Source organism: Phalaenopsis equestris, unplaced genomic scaffold (assembly GCF_001263595.1).
Source record: "Phalaenopsis equestris unplaced genomic scaffold, ASM126359v1 Scaffold000002, whole genome shotgun sequence".
NCBI lineage: Eukaryota > Viridiplantae > Streptophyta > Magnoliopsida > Asparagales > Orchidaceae > Phalaenopsis > Phalaenopsis equestris.
In genome coordinates this window covers 59,156,203-59,170,708 of record NW_018164444.1, presented here as the reverse complement: position 1 = coordinate 59,170,708, position 14,506 = coordinate 59,156,203, and the positions used below count along the sequence as shown (strand labels likewise).

The 14,506-nt window shown below is 40.8% G+C and overlaps 1 protein-coding gene across 1 annotated transcript in view; it reads left to right on the top strand.

Moving 5' to 3' along the window:
- Positions 1–6,363: 6,363 nt before the first annotated feature.
- Positions 6,364–14,506, top strand: part of LOC110020674 (anaphase-promoting complex subunit 4-like) — a gene marked incomplete at its 5' end in the record, with an annotated part of 25,784 nt that continues 17,641 nt past the window's right edge. The window contains 1 exon segment of the mRNA XM_020718859.1: positions 6,364–6,543. Within this exon segment, the coding sequence (XP_020574518.1) occupies positions 6,364–6,543 (180 nt within the window).

The window sequence follows — 14,506 nt, the reverse complement described above, 5'->3', positions numbered from 1 at the left end:
CTCACTTCGAAGCCGCACAAGTTCTCGTAGCCTTCATGGGCCTAGCTGAATGCCGCCTGAGGTGTCTGGAAGCTTGCGTTTAAGCTGCGATTTTTTCCTCTCCAGTTCTGCCCAAGCTCTTCTCTAGCTCAATCCTTGAGTGGGCCTAGCTGAATGCCGCCTGAGGTGTCTGGAAACTTGCGTTTAAGCTGCGATTTTTTCCTCTCTAGTTCTGCCCAAGCTCTTCTCTAGCTCAATCCTTGAATCAATTCCTACTTAATGTAATGCCAAAATTGAGCCTTTCCCGCCCTAGCCTCACACAGCTGAACTCCACTATGGTCTTCCCTCATGCGACTCGAACTAGCACATTAAATCGAACCCAACTTGATCATCTATGCCCACCAGAGCACCAAAATTGAGCTATTTTAGGCCATTTTGCTTCTTATTTTATATTATTTTTTGTTGTGTATTGTAATAAAAAGAAGAAGAAATGTGTTGTATTTTTGTATTATCGTCAATGACGTCAGCGGCATCGAGGTTTGAAAGGTATAAGTGTGGGGCAATTGAGAAAGTTTTGAAAAACCTCCATTCGAGGAGAGCAAAGTACCCATTAGGCGTGGAAAACTGCAAACTCATCTGGAGAATTCTTTTTTAAATAATTTTGGTCGTTGTTTTCCTGTAGTTACAATATTTGGGCAATTGGGAAATTTTCGAAAACCTCCATTGTAGCAAAGCAAAGTATCCATTAGGCAGGAAAAAATACGAACTCATCTGGATAATTATTTTTAAAATCGGGAGGCTCTTTGTTTGTAATCTAACCTTTTTTGCAGGTACATTGAAGTCCCGTTGTGTCTTTTAAGACCCCAGCATGAAAACTTTTTTTGCTCCCTGACCGCAGTGTCTTATGACACTGGCCAACGATTCTTTTAAAGTAGTTGGAAATGTTGACACACTCCCGTGCCCCATAACGTGGATTGTCGTCGGAATGTTGCCGAAATTCTGGGTCATTTGGACGGTTGACACACTCCCGTGCACGTCGGAATGTTGCCGAAATTCTGGGTCATTTGGACTAGTAATTAATTTAAGATTTTAAAATATTCGGGTTTATAAAATAGCATTAAATTTTACTCTTTGAATTTTAAAATGATTTGGAGGACTCGAGCTTTTAAAATTTAGGCTCTTAGGACTTTAAAATATTGGTAACCCGAGCTTTTAAATATTTAAGCTCTTAAGGTTTTAAAAAATTTAAAATTTTTGGCTTTTTAAAATATAAATTTTCAGGGCTTAAAAATATTAAAATTTAGATTTTAATATTTGAAGCTCATGAACTTGAATATATTTTAAAAATTGAGCTATTTAGACTCAAACTCCTAGAGTTTAAAAATCAATTAAAAGATTGAGTTTTTCTTGACTTAGGCTTCTAGTGGGCGAAAAGTGTGGAGTGTTCTGAAATCAATCGTTGCCGCCACCAGATTTGCAACATGTCTGTCGGTGAATAAAAGGTTGAAGCTACAACATTGCATTTGATAATTTACAAATTAAAACATATAGTTTCAATATGGTTAAAGGTCTATAAAGCCTATATAAGCTTCATGTTATTCCTAAGTCAAATGTAATAATTTGGAATATATGAAAATCTTTTGAGACTTAGTTTGTACTCTCTTAAATTGTGTATGTTTTAAGAGATTCATATAGATAAGATTCTGATTTGTGATTTTAAAATCTCTTGTTCAAAATTGTAAATCATAACTATGGTTTAAGGGTTACACAAGCCTTTAAAGTCTCCTAATTATTTATGCTATTCAAATATATAAATTAAAAGCCTGCATCTGCTCTAATCAATTTATTAGATGCTCAAATATTATGTTCGAGAATGCAACGCGTGCTAAACAGGCTGCCTTGTCTATATGACAGGTTGTAAGTCTCACCTCACTATTTCAATCCTCTTCCTCATAAGGGTTGGAGTCAACAAGTCTAGTAATTTTAAAATAAACATCCAAATCTTAAAATAAAATTTTTGAAGTCCAAATCACTCCGATCCTTTGAAATTACTAGACTTGTTAACTCCAACAGTTTGTCAAGGATGACAAACTTCTGATTGAGTTTAGCTCACAGAGCACAAAAGTCATATCAAATGTATCAATATATTCACGATCAAAGTAATTGCATTTTAGTAAGGACATGATCTGTGTCTTTTGTCCGCGTGGTTCTACCGCAAAATGACACCACAAAATAGTGGGTACGACCAGAGCCCCTCTAATCTGGTGGTTGCCGCCGAATGACACCTTTATATTACGGTGACGGTCGCAACCCATATGTTCCCAATGATTTTCTACAATTTGAGTTGTGAATCTTAAATGTACAATTGATTGGCATAAGACCTTCTATTAGCTAAGGTTGATTTAAATTTGTTCTCCTGGATGCAATCTATAGCTGCTGCCTAGAATCCTTCTGTCTGGTTGGGTCGACTACCTAATCTGACGAAGTAGTTCAAAGATCATGACAATTTGGGATGACAGAATCATGAATTTTGATCGGGTTTTGTCTTCGTTCATCTACCATCCAATTTAAGCTTCAAGTGGTGAATTCTTTAATTTAAATCCTAAGTTTACTGTTATTGTATGTCGAATATTCAATTTTTAATAACTAGCAATAATCGAAAGCGCTCTCCCGTTATCGAGAGGGGTAATTAACCATAGGGGTCTGTGCCTATACGGGCTTATGCTTATGGGAAACCTCGAACCCTAGATAAAAAAGTCCTCACCAAATGAGAGCAAAATCTCTGGGTAGTGTTTTATCTACAATCTAATATACCTTCTGAAAATTTGACCCTCATAAACTCTCTCTATAAATCAAAATTAATATAAACTGTAGAGAGGATTGAAACTGGAGGGTTGCTGATAGCTGGGAAGACTGGGGAGGTAGTCATCTCTGCAGGATATGGAATCAGAAATCACAAAGAAACAAAATGGTTAGACTTAAGAAAATAGCAAGCAAAAATAGAGAAAGGGAAGATGGCAAGGGCAAGATCTTGAGAAGGAAAGCTGTGAAAAATAGAAGGCTTGCAACGTCTAGGAGCGGACCAGAAGAATAGAGCACGGGGAAGGAGGCGAGCAAAGCGCACGATGCAAGATGGAGAGTGGGGCGAACGATTAAATGTATCGGCATTTTAATGTCATGGACCGGTCTGGTATGACATAGAATGCTGGATCAGAACAATGTCATACCCAGTCGACGATGTGAACTTGGACAACCTCGCATCAATCCCTCGAGGTTGGGAGACTTCGAAATCATCTGTCAAAGCTTGTGGTTCCTCGTAGTATGGGGTGAGATTCGCGAAATTGATTGTAGCTGAAGTTTTAGAGTCGCCTAATAGGTCGATTTTGTAGGCAATGTCAATGAACTTCTTAAGTATGTCGAAAGGTCCATCGGCTCGTGGTTTTTGTTTATCGCCTGCTCTTACGAGAAATCGCTCTTTTTTAAAGTGGATCCACACGAGGTCTTCTTCTTTAAAGGTTTTTTTCGCTGATTTGTTAGTCTGTGATTGATATTTGTGGTTTTGCTTAGAAATCATTTCCTTGACTTCCTTGTGGAATTGTTGAATTTGGTAAGCGCATTCTATAGCATCCTAGCTGATATCTGCTGCGGTTAGAAGTTGTTTGAGGTGATTGTTTGAATGTCGACTGCTGTAAGGAGTTTTGAGACTTGCTTTTGTTGTTGTTCTACTTTTAATGCAAGAGTATGGACATCATTTATCGTCCAGCATGACGCACTTGTACAATGTTGTTAACGGTTGGTTTTAAACCCCTGAGATAGCGGGCTAGTGCATGCTCTTATTATTCGATCAGGTCGCACTTCATCTGTAGATAATCAAATTGGGTTGTGAATTTCTCGACTGACAGGTCACACAGTTGTAGGTTGTGTAGCCGAAGGAACATGGCCTGGCGATACCGGGGGGGGGGGGGGGGGTTTTTTTCATCGCCTTCCTTATTTTGGCCCACTTAGTGATCTTGTCGTCCCCATAGCGATGTTGTTGTCGTTGTAAGCTGTCCCCCCATAATGACATGTATTTTTTTTTTTTTTTAGGTTGATAATTGGCAGCTTACCTGTTTGTCCTTGGGGACCTCTTTGTAATCAGAGATAAGTTTGATCGCTTGCAACCGATTGATGAAGTCGTAGGGGTTCATGCTTTTTTCGAATTCTGTTAGGTGCGTTTTGATGCCGAAATCCTGAGGGGTGTCGAACGTGGGCTCCTGGCGTGACATTCTGTGATAGTGAATGTCAAAGCGACGTGGACGATTTTCGTCTTCGCGGTGAAACGAATTTAGGTCGTTGTTGCGGTCTCCTCTGTTACTCTCGATATCACGGTCGAAAGTAACGTTGCCTTGAGTCTCGTCGTCCATCTCGACCAATCGTTGTTATAAGCGACGAATCTCTTGTTATATTTCTTTCATGGTCGGATCCGTCATGCTTCGACATGGTGGTATGATCTGAAGTGTTTTGGGAAAAAAGATGAGAGAAGGAATGCGGTGAAGACGAGAAGAGAAGGAAAGATGAGGGAAGAGGAAAAGAAAAGAGGGAAGAAAAAATTTTGGGTGTGGATGCTATGGACCCAAGGGTAGGTTTAAGGTTGAGCTAATTTTGATACCAAATGATATCGGAGTCAACCCCATCCACGACTTAGACGCGACAAATTTTATTGTTGAATGTAAAAAACAAGCGCACTGACGACTCCTTACATCAATAATGCATAAATAGTAAAGGATATAACACAAATGATAAAAGAAATAACACATAAGGGGTAAACGGAATTACAAATGCAGAATAAGCTAAAGTATAAGACAGAAACAATCCTGAATGGTGACAAATCCGGTGTGACGGTGAGAGATAATAAAGACCGCTGTAAGGGGCTAGGGGACCCGGCGACTACTAGGAGTGGGTGGGTAGTGGTAGACGAGTGGCTGGGAGGACCTGGAGAGTGGAACGCCTCACTGGAGAAGGTCGAATGGGGGAAAACTGCGGGTGTGGAGGTGTGGTCCGGTGGTGTGGTGGTTGTAGGGAGGACTTAGAAGGGATGGCGGTCCACTTATGAGAGCGGGAAGGCTCGACAGGGGCTGATGGGAGCAGCATGATGGCTGCTGTGGGAAACCGGCGAGACTAGCACTGGTGGGAGGAGATCTGAAGCTGGAAGGTTGCTGATCGTTGGGAAGAGTGTGGAGGTAGTCACCACTGCAGTTGGGGTACAATCGAAGCACCACCCGCCAACCCGCCAACCCGCCATTTGATATAGGCCTCGTAAGAGGGAACGCCTTAGGGCGGACCTGGAATCAGAAATCACAAGGAAACAAACTTGTTAGACCTAAGACATTTTTGATATAGGCCTCGTAAGAGGGAACACCTTAGGGCGGACCTGGAATCAGACATCACAAGGAAACAAACTTGTTAGACCTAAGACATTAACACGCGTAAATAGAGGAAGGGAAGATAGGAAGGGGAAGATCTTGAGAGGAAAGAGGTGAAAAATAGAAGGCTTTGCAACGGCTAGGAGCGGAGGCTAAAGAATAGGGCACGGGGGAGGGTTGAGCGGAGAGTAGGGTGAGTGATTAAATGGACCGGCATTTTAATGCCGTGGATCGGTTCTGTCACGGACGGCTGGACCGGAACAATGTCACGCCCGGTCGACGGGTGTGAACTTTGACAGCCCCGTATCACATTATGCAGTCACACATTTTGCACACAATCCTGCCATTACTTCCAAATTGTGATATTGTTTTACCCGCTTTCTTCCACTATAGCCGTTTGCTTCTGTCTCCTCTTTAAAACGCAATACATGAATTGTAGAGGAATAAACTACTTATGTGGAGAATAAGAAAAAAACTACAAAATCAAAACTAATCGGATGAGCAGCCTTTGTACTAAGTTCTCCTTTTAGTTGAACGTTGATTCGATTTGGTTCGAAAGATGACTGCCCTTTGTGTTTCATTGATCTTTGATTTGGATCTAAGAAATTATTTCTTCAGCTATTAGCGACCATGCTTGCCTTGTCTAACTGATTACCAACCTCAATGCTCAGATTACATGGGAGGGAGGGCAGATACCCATTTCAAAAGTTTTTATGCAGCTATCTTTTGATTTTTTTTTTTCGTTTGTGTTTTTATGTGATTGTTTTAGGGTATTCAAATTTTTAAATGCATTTCATTTTGATTTTTGATTGTCTTGGCTATTGAACCAGCTATGCAGTTTGCACAGCTAGGCACAACTAAGATTTTTTAAATTTTGTGATATTTTGCTTCCATCTCCTTCCCATTACAGCTATTGTGATTTTTCTGCTTTTATTAGTGTTTTCTTAATAATGCTTGCACTCTGAGCTTATTTTCCTTATAGCCTGCTGTGGAGACTATGGGATTTAGAGTTGGAGAACTCAGAGGCTTTTCAAGATGGCATTCACGGTTCAAGAATATTGGACTGGATGAAAGGCTTATTGAAAATGCAACAGAAAAGACTGGAATGTTCCTTGTGCAGGTTGAACGGTTTGCAAGGGTTCTTGCAGTAGTGATCCAGCTGGTATGCTTCATGTTTGCATAAATTTCACTCTATATGCAGGCTTGTAAAATATCTTCTTTTATGTTTTCATTTTGGCATGCAGTTGCATTAATGAGAGACATTGTTGCAGATAAATATATGCATTCTTAAATTCTTGTACTTCATTTTAATCTGTCTTGGTGATTTCTTTGTTGATTTAGTTCTTTGTACTTGTGGTTTAGAAGAATAAAATTGTTCATATCTAATGAGCTTTGAGCATAAAAGTCCTACTTTACCCTCTCACCATCTCTCACCTCCTACATGAGTACAATTTCCAATTATTGATTGCACATATTTTTCATCATTAATTTCTGTAGAGGAAATCATAAATGAAACCGACGAAAGCATAAAATTATTATGTGAGGAAGTAACATTATAAATTCCTATATGTTATTCTTACATTATATTCAAAGAAGTTATGTTGGGAGAAGAATGATTTTCCATTTCATTCCATAGATATTGAGTATTTGAAGTTTTAATGTGAACAAATTACAATTTAATTAAAAAATGCGTATGTATTTTGGCATTGAGAGGTAATGTAAGATAATATTATTAGTTAATAATGAAGTTGTTTTATGTAATTTTGCAGCTTGTTTATTTGCATCTATTAAGGACGTTGTATCAATCACCCCTTTCTTTGATTTCTTGATTGGAAAAATATTTTCATCACGATGCTTGATGGTACTCAAGATTTTCTTAGTGTATTACAAATTTTATTCTCTTTTTTAATTATGAGAGCCTCGCAATTAGTCTATTTCTATGCACCGCACTAGTAGAATTTATAGGTATTTCATGAGATGGATAACCCGGTCAAAGGGTCACGTGCCAGGATGCACCACACATTTGGTAGGACATCGATATGTACTGTTAAAATTGTGAATTCTCAGGTGCTTGAAAACTCTGCTCTATCTATGTGCTGCAACTACTGTCATCTCATCATGTTTTTCCCTTTAGCCTACACGATTGATAAGCTGTTGCTTCATCACTGTCCTCCAGTGTTCCTTATGTATGATCCTCTTATGATTGTTTGCAAAGATAGAAGAAGAAAGTATTCTGGTGATTGTGGGAGGTGCAATTGTTGCATTGATGTCCCTAAGAACTTTATCTCGATCCTCTTGTTGCAATGATCCTCTTGTGTGCAAAGATAGAAGAAGAAAGTATTCTGGTGACCGGTTCTCTCATTCTTGTTTTCAATTTAATTCTCCCATGTTGCCTCCACAATTGATGAGATGCAGCTGTAATGCTGTCCTCCAATAGGACTTGGCTAGAGTCCTTTTCCCATTGCTGGTGATTATAGAGGGACAGTCTTAGGAGATTGAAATGTGCTCTGGATGTTAGAATTGATATGCCATTGTCATATTATTATATTTTATAAATTTATATACATCATTAGACTAAGTAAATATATGTTTAATCGGTGTAAAATCAATTGACATCTTATTATTCAATTAGCCATTCAGTAAAGTTAAAAATATTCAGTTGTATAGTACAATAACTTGTCTATGTCTATATCTTTTACATCCCTCACAGAAGCACTTTCTAAATTGTATCAGCTAATGTAATGCAATATCAATAATATTTTTCATTATAGGTGCTCGAGTACTTTAACGTTCCTAATTAGTACCCTAAGAATGAGTGCTCAATCATATTCAATATGTACTAGAACCACTCTTTATGTAATTCATGTCATTGAATTTTTTTGTAAACAATGTGTAAAGTTTGTCACATTTTAAGACTTCAAATATTAATATCGGAGTACTCATCTCAATATTTTTCACATTTTTTCACTTTTTAGTTCGTCATTCCTTCAATTGAACACGTATAATATAGAAAATATTCATAATCATAAATTTTTATCATATTGCTTGATTATGCTTTACTTAATTGTTATTTATTATTTATTTTCTTATTATATTTTAATTAAGATTATAACTCTTCAATTTTAAGGTTAATCATTTTACTTTTATTAAGTTGTTAATCTTATGACTTTACATAATTAAGCATTAATTTTTTTTTATTTAAATTATGATACCGAAACTAGATGGAATTCAGCGGAAACATGAAAGAAAACTTTTATTAATGTAGAGAGAGGGTTACAACACAATAGAAAATATAAACGACACAATCAAACACATCTAAGGTGTATTCCAAGGGCGGTGGAGGTCGGCTAGGTGGTTCGATATGGTTGGCAAGGGTGGTCGTAGCAAGGGAGTGTTGATGGCGGCAAGGGGAAGGTGCATAATTTTGAGGATGCGAGTATGGAGGGTCGTAGGTGACCAACGACAGACGAATTGGTGGCTAGAAGGTTTTGGACAGTAAGGGCAGCAGAAGTGGGGTGAGGAGCAGTTGATTGGGAGTGCTGGACAACAAGGTAAAGTTGCGGGCATGAGCCAGCTTGGTGCAGGAATGAAGGAGGGGGAGGCCGGTGGTTGAGGAGAGGGGCGGAGAAGGATTAGGAAGGGAAAGGGAAGGATAAAACAACACCTCTGAGGAGGATACACTCGGAGCACCACTACCATATCAGATACAGTGGAGCACCACTACCTCAGATACAATCCAAGAACAAGGAGAACAACTCCACAAAGGAATCTGAAATCAACGCTTAGCAAAAACTGCTAATAACTCAGAATACAAACATATAAATAGACCTAGCTATGAGGGAAACAAGGAAAAAAAGCCGACGAGAAAGGAAGGAGAAGAAGAAAACAAGTGGCAATGCCACCCTCTCCAAATGTTGCTCGAATCGGGAGGGAAACACAAAAGGATGTCGCGAGTTCTGTTCGCCTTAATGCCATTCGATTCTCTTTGGAGTTCTGGATCGGGTCCCCTGGACCGGCCCACTAATGTCAGCTGGCAACAGATTGGCTACATTCTCGCATTCATGCAAGAAAATTATGCACGCGCGTTAGTCTCCCGGTGTTGAGAGAGCTTCGACCTCAGTTGTCTGAACTTCTAGTTCCACTTCTCTAATCTTGGTTGCACCTGGGTCCCACTGTCGGCCAAAGCATCGAAGAAGTCGACACCACTTGTGCGCTCATGTCCCCATCAATCCACTCTTCTGAGACTGTGGCTCATGCTTGTACTGTTGGATCCTCCCAAGGTAACCCACGGTCGGGTTGGTTTGATGTTTCATGAGTAGCTTGAGTCTTTCCGTCAGGTGGTGGAGCTGGTGGTACGATGTCAATTGTGAGGCCCCAACATCCTTTCTAGCTTAACTGGCCTATGTCTAGAGCCGGTGTTTCAGTCCTCTCATTCTTTGTAGTCACTAGAACTGGTCTCACTGACGCCGCTCTGCTGGTAAAAGTTTTCATGATCTCGGGCTCTGCCGAAGAAATTAGAATGATGTGTTCCCCTCTTTGGTAAATGAGTATATATCTGAATCCATCTTGTTGAGTCCTCTGGTTAAATTGCCATCGTCGTTCCAATAGAATGTGACAAACATCCACACCTGGTCTTGCAGTTGGCCTCCGATCGAAAACTCTACCAGACATCTCCGGTCGATGTGACTCGATTCTCTTTCTTCAACCACGTTAGCGAGTATGGATGGGAATGTCTCTGCGTCATAAGTTCCAATTTATATACTATTTGAGTCGATGCAACGGTCTTGCTGTTATCGTCGTCGATAATAAGACTACATACATTTTTGTTCACTGTGCAGCAAGTGTAGAAAATGTTATGTGAAGCCACTGCGGATCTCTCGTATCCTCAGTCTTTAGAATCTGTCAAATTACAAGTGATTCTCTCTCATCAGGTGGAAGCTAATACACCCCCACCCTGTTCCTCAGCTTTCTTCTTGTCGCTAATCTCTTCCACAGCTCCTTGATCCAGTGAGTGTGACTACCTTGCTAGTGGGACAGTTGGAGGCTATGTGGTCGTAGTTGTGGCATCAATAACATTTCCTAGCCGCTATGGTCCTGGAGGAGCTACCTTTCTCCTACTTCTTCCTGCTTCGATCGAGAGTGTTACTCCCTTGTCCGACCTTGCCTTTGTCTCCTGTGGTACCTCAGTCAGTCGTAATAACTGAAGGTAATTGACTGCCTGAAGGATGACTGTTGTCGGCTCTGCTTTTGCTATCTTTCCATTTTCAAGGCTAGTGTCTTGACATCCCTCAGTGTCCAGCATGGCTAGGTACACCACATTACTAATACTAGACTTCATGCCCCCAAGGTATCTGGTTAAAGGATTTTCTTATGGTTCTGTCAAATCACACTTCATCTGCAAATAATCAAATCGCTTTGTGAACTCTTCTACTGACAGATGTCTCTGCCGCAGGTGGACTCTCAAAAATATGTTCTAGCGGTAATGGGGTGGGAGGTATTTCCTCTGCATTGCTTTTTTTATGTTCTCCCACCTAATAATCTTATAGTTGTCCTCTCTTTTCCTCTGCCTCTATAAGTTCTCTCACCACAAAAAACATTCTTCTTCAGCTTAATGGTCGCTAATTTGACCCTTCTATCCTCTGACACATTTTTATACTCAAAAGTTCTGCTCAACAACCTGTAACCAATCAATGAATTCCTTATGATCCATTCCTCATTGGAACTCTGGCTGATCTATCTTGATGTCGAAGTCTCACTATCCTCCAAATGATATCTCCTTTCTGTGAGTCTCCCTCTGAGGGGGATTTAGATATCCTATCTAGGCTTTCTTTGGCACTGGATTTTGAAATGTTGTGACCTATCTTATTCATCGCTGAAATAATTCCTATGGAAGGGATTCAAATCCTCATTTCTTTCTCCTCTTCGACTCTCCAGATCTCGGTCGAGGCTAACTTATTTCAGTGTTAATTTTTTAATCTTTGCAAGTCTTTGTTGAAGGCGACAGAGCTCGCGTCTTATCTCTTCTTGAGAAGGCTCGGGCATATATCTCTTTGGCTGCATGGTTAGGGATTAAGAAATAGAAAATGAAAATTTTGGGTTATGACAGATGCTAGGAAACTCTAGGATGAGATTTGAGTTGGGCTAGCTCTGATACCAAATGTTACTGGAACTAGGTGGAATTCAACGGAAACACGAAACAATTTTTTATTAATGTAGAGATAGGGTTGAAACAAAACAAAATAGAAAATAACAACACAAAACCTAAATGACAAGCAAACACCTCTTAGGTGTATTCCAAGTGCGGTGGAGGTCGGCTAGGTGGTTCGAGATGGTTGGCAAGGGTGGTAGCAGGAAGGGAGTGTTGATGACAACAAGGGGAAGGTGCATAATTGCGAGGACAACAAGTATGGAGGGTTTTAGGTGACCGGTAGCAGGCAGATTGGTGGTTGGAAGGTGTTGGACAACAAGGACAATGGAAGTGGGGTGAGGAGCAGTCGATTGAGTGCTGAGAAGGATGGAAGAGGGCTGGACAACAAGGTAAAACTGTGGGCATGGGTCGGCTAGGTGCAGGAATGAAGGAGGGGGTGGCCGACAGCTGAGGAGGGGTGAAGAAGGATTGAGGAAGGGGAAAGGGAAAAATACAACACCACCTCAGAGGAGGATACAGTCGGAGCACCACCACCTCCTCGGATTCGACAGCTGAGGAGAGGGGTGAAGAAGGATTGAAGAAGGGGAAAGGGAAAGATACAATACCACCTCAGGGAGGATACAGTCGGAGCACCACCACCTCCTCGGATACAACTTTAAAACAGGTAGAACAACTCTACAAAGGAATTCAAAATCAACACAGCAAAAACTTCTAATAACTCAGACAATGAACACTTAAATAGACCTAGCTTGGAGGGAAGCAAGGAAGGAGGAGAATAGAGTAGGCGACAATGTCGCCCTAAACTTAAAACAGGTAGAACAACTCTACGACGGAATTCAAAATCAACACATAACAAAAACTGCTAATAACTCAGACAATGAACACTTAAATAGACCTAGCTTGGAGGGAAGCAAGGAAGGAGGAGAATAGAGTAGGCGACAATGTCGCCCTCTCCAAATGTTGCTCGAATCGAGCGGGAGACACGAAAGGAAGTCATGAGTGTCGCCCGCCTTAATGCTGCTCGATTCTCTTTGGAGTCCTGATTTAGTCTCTCGACCGACCCACTATGCCAATAGTTTCAGCAGGCTTGCTAGTTTTCGGCATTCATGCGGAAAACTCCTGCACCCTCGTCAGATTATTTAGTTACGCTTAGTTAACTTTTATTAGTTGTATTGGTTCAATAACCAAATGATATTCGCTAAATTTAATTGTTAAACTTCAAATACTATTCTAATATATCACTTAAGTATTAAATTTTTTTTTATTATTTGACATTTTTGTAGGGCTCTTAATAGTTGTCTAGCAGGCAAGTTTTGCGGGGAGGTTGTTGTGAAAGAGAATGAGGTGTTTAGGGGCGGTCAGCGGTGTATGGAAGGAGATGGATTGTGAAATCTACTGTTGAACAACAAATTCAACTTGTTTGATGGCTTTCCAGACTGAAAATAGTGGTCGAACGGTGAAGCAAGGAAGTATGAGCAACTAGAAGTATGGATCATTTGTTCCCGGGCAAGCTACAAACACATCAAATATGGTGAAATGACACACTTCGATGATGGTATAACAATGCACTTCACATACTTTGCAAGCCCTCCCGAAGACGGTATATCAATGTTCCGCACATACGGTGCAACGACTCTCTAAGACCGTGTAACAATGAATCTCAAATACGGTGCAACGACACACCAATGACTGTGTAACAATGCACCTCACATAAGGTGCATTGTCATCTCTCAACGGTGTAATAACACTAATCGAATATGGTGCAACGATGCAATCCGATGATGGTTTAACAACGCATCTCAGGTACAGTGCAACCATACCTCTCGAAGACTGAAAAAATGTGTTTCAATACGATGCAACAATACACCATTCTGATAATGTAATAACGCAACTCATACGTGATGCAATGACGTCTTTCAAAGACGGTGCAACAACACACCCCACATACGGTGCAACGATTCTTTTCGATGACGGTATAACAATGCACCTCGAAAACCGTTTCAATACGATGCAACAGCACACCATTCTGATAATGTAATGACGCAACTCATACGTGATGCAATGACGTCTCTCAAAGACGGTGTAACAACACACCCCACATACGGTGCAACGATGCTTTTCGATGACGGTATAACAATGCACCTCGAAAACGATAACTTTCTTCAGACTCCTAATGCTCTCCTTGCAGCTCCATGTTATGATCTATTTGACCAACTACTGTCTACATAACTTGTAGCTCATGCAGCTTTAGACTTTGACCTCTGTGGCTTACGATCGTCATCACAACTTACAATTACGACCTATGTGACCAACTACGACCAAAGCGACCCACAGTTCATACAACTCTTACCTTCAACCTCTTCTCCTACGAACATTATCACTACTCGACACTACGATTTGTGATCAACTACAACCTACGCAGCTCACAACTCATGTAGCTCCCAAATCATGTCTCTACAGCCTACGGACGTCAACACAACTCACTGCTACGACCAACATGTTTTGCAACTCATGCAACTCCCGCCTCCGGCCTATGTAGCATACAAACATCATCATAGCTCACCACTATGACCTACATGACTTGTAGCTCGTGCAGCTCCTGACTCCGGCTTCTGTGGCATACGAACGTCATCATAACTCACAACTATGGTCTATGTGACCAACTACGGACTACGTTGCTTGCAGCTTGTGCAATTCCTGACGCTGACTCTGACTTTTGCGGTCTAGAGACGTTATCACAGCTCACTACTCTGACCTACGTGACCAACTACGGCCTGTGATCCATAGCTTCTTACGGTCTACAGACGTCATTGCAGTTCAACACTACGTGATTCACAGCTCGTGCAACACCTGACTCCTGCCTCTTCGGTCTACAAATGTCATCATAGCTCACCACTCTCACCTACGTAACCAACTACGGCCTATGATCCACAACCCTTGCAACTTCTTATTACAGCCTTTGTGGCCAACCGACGCT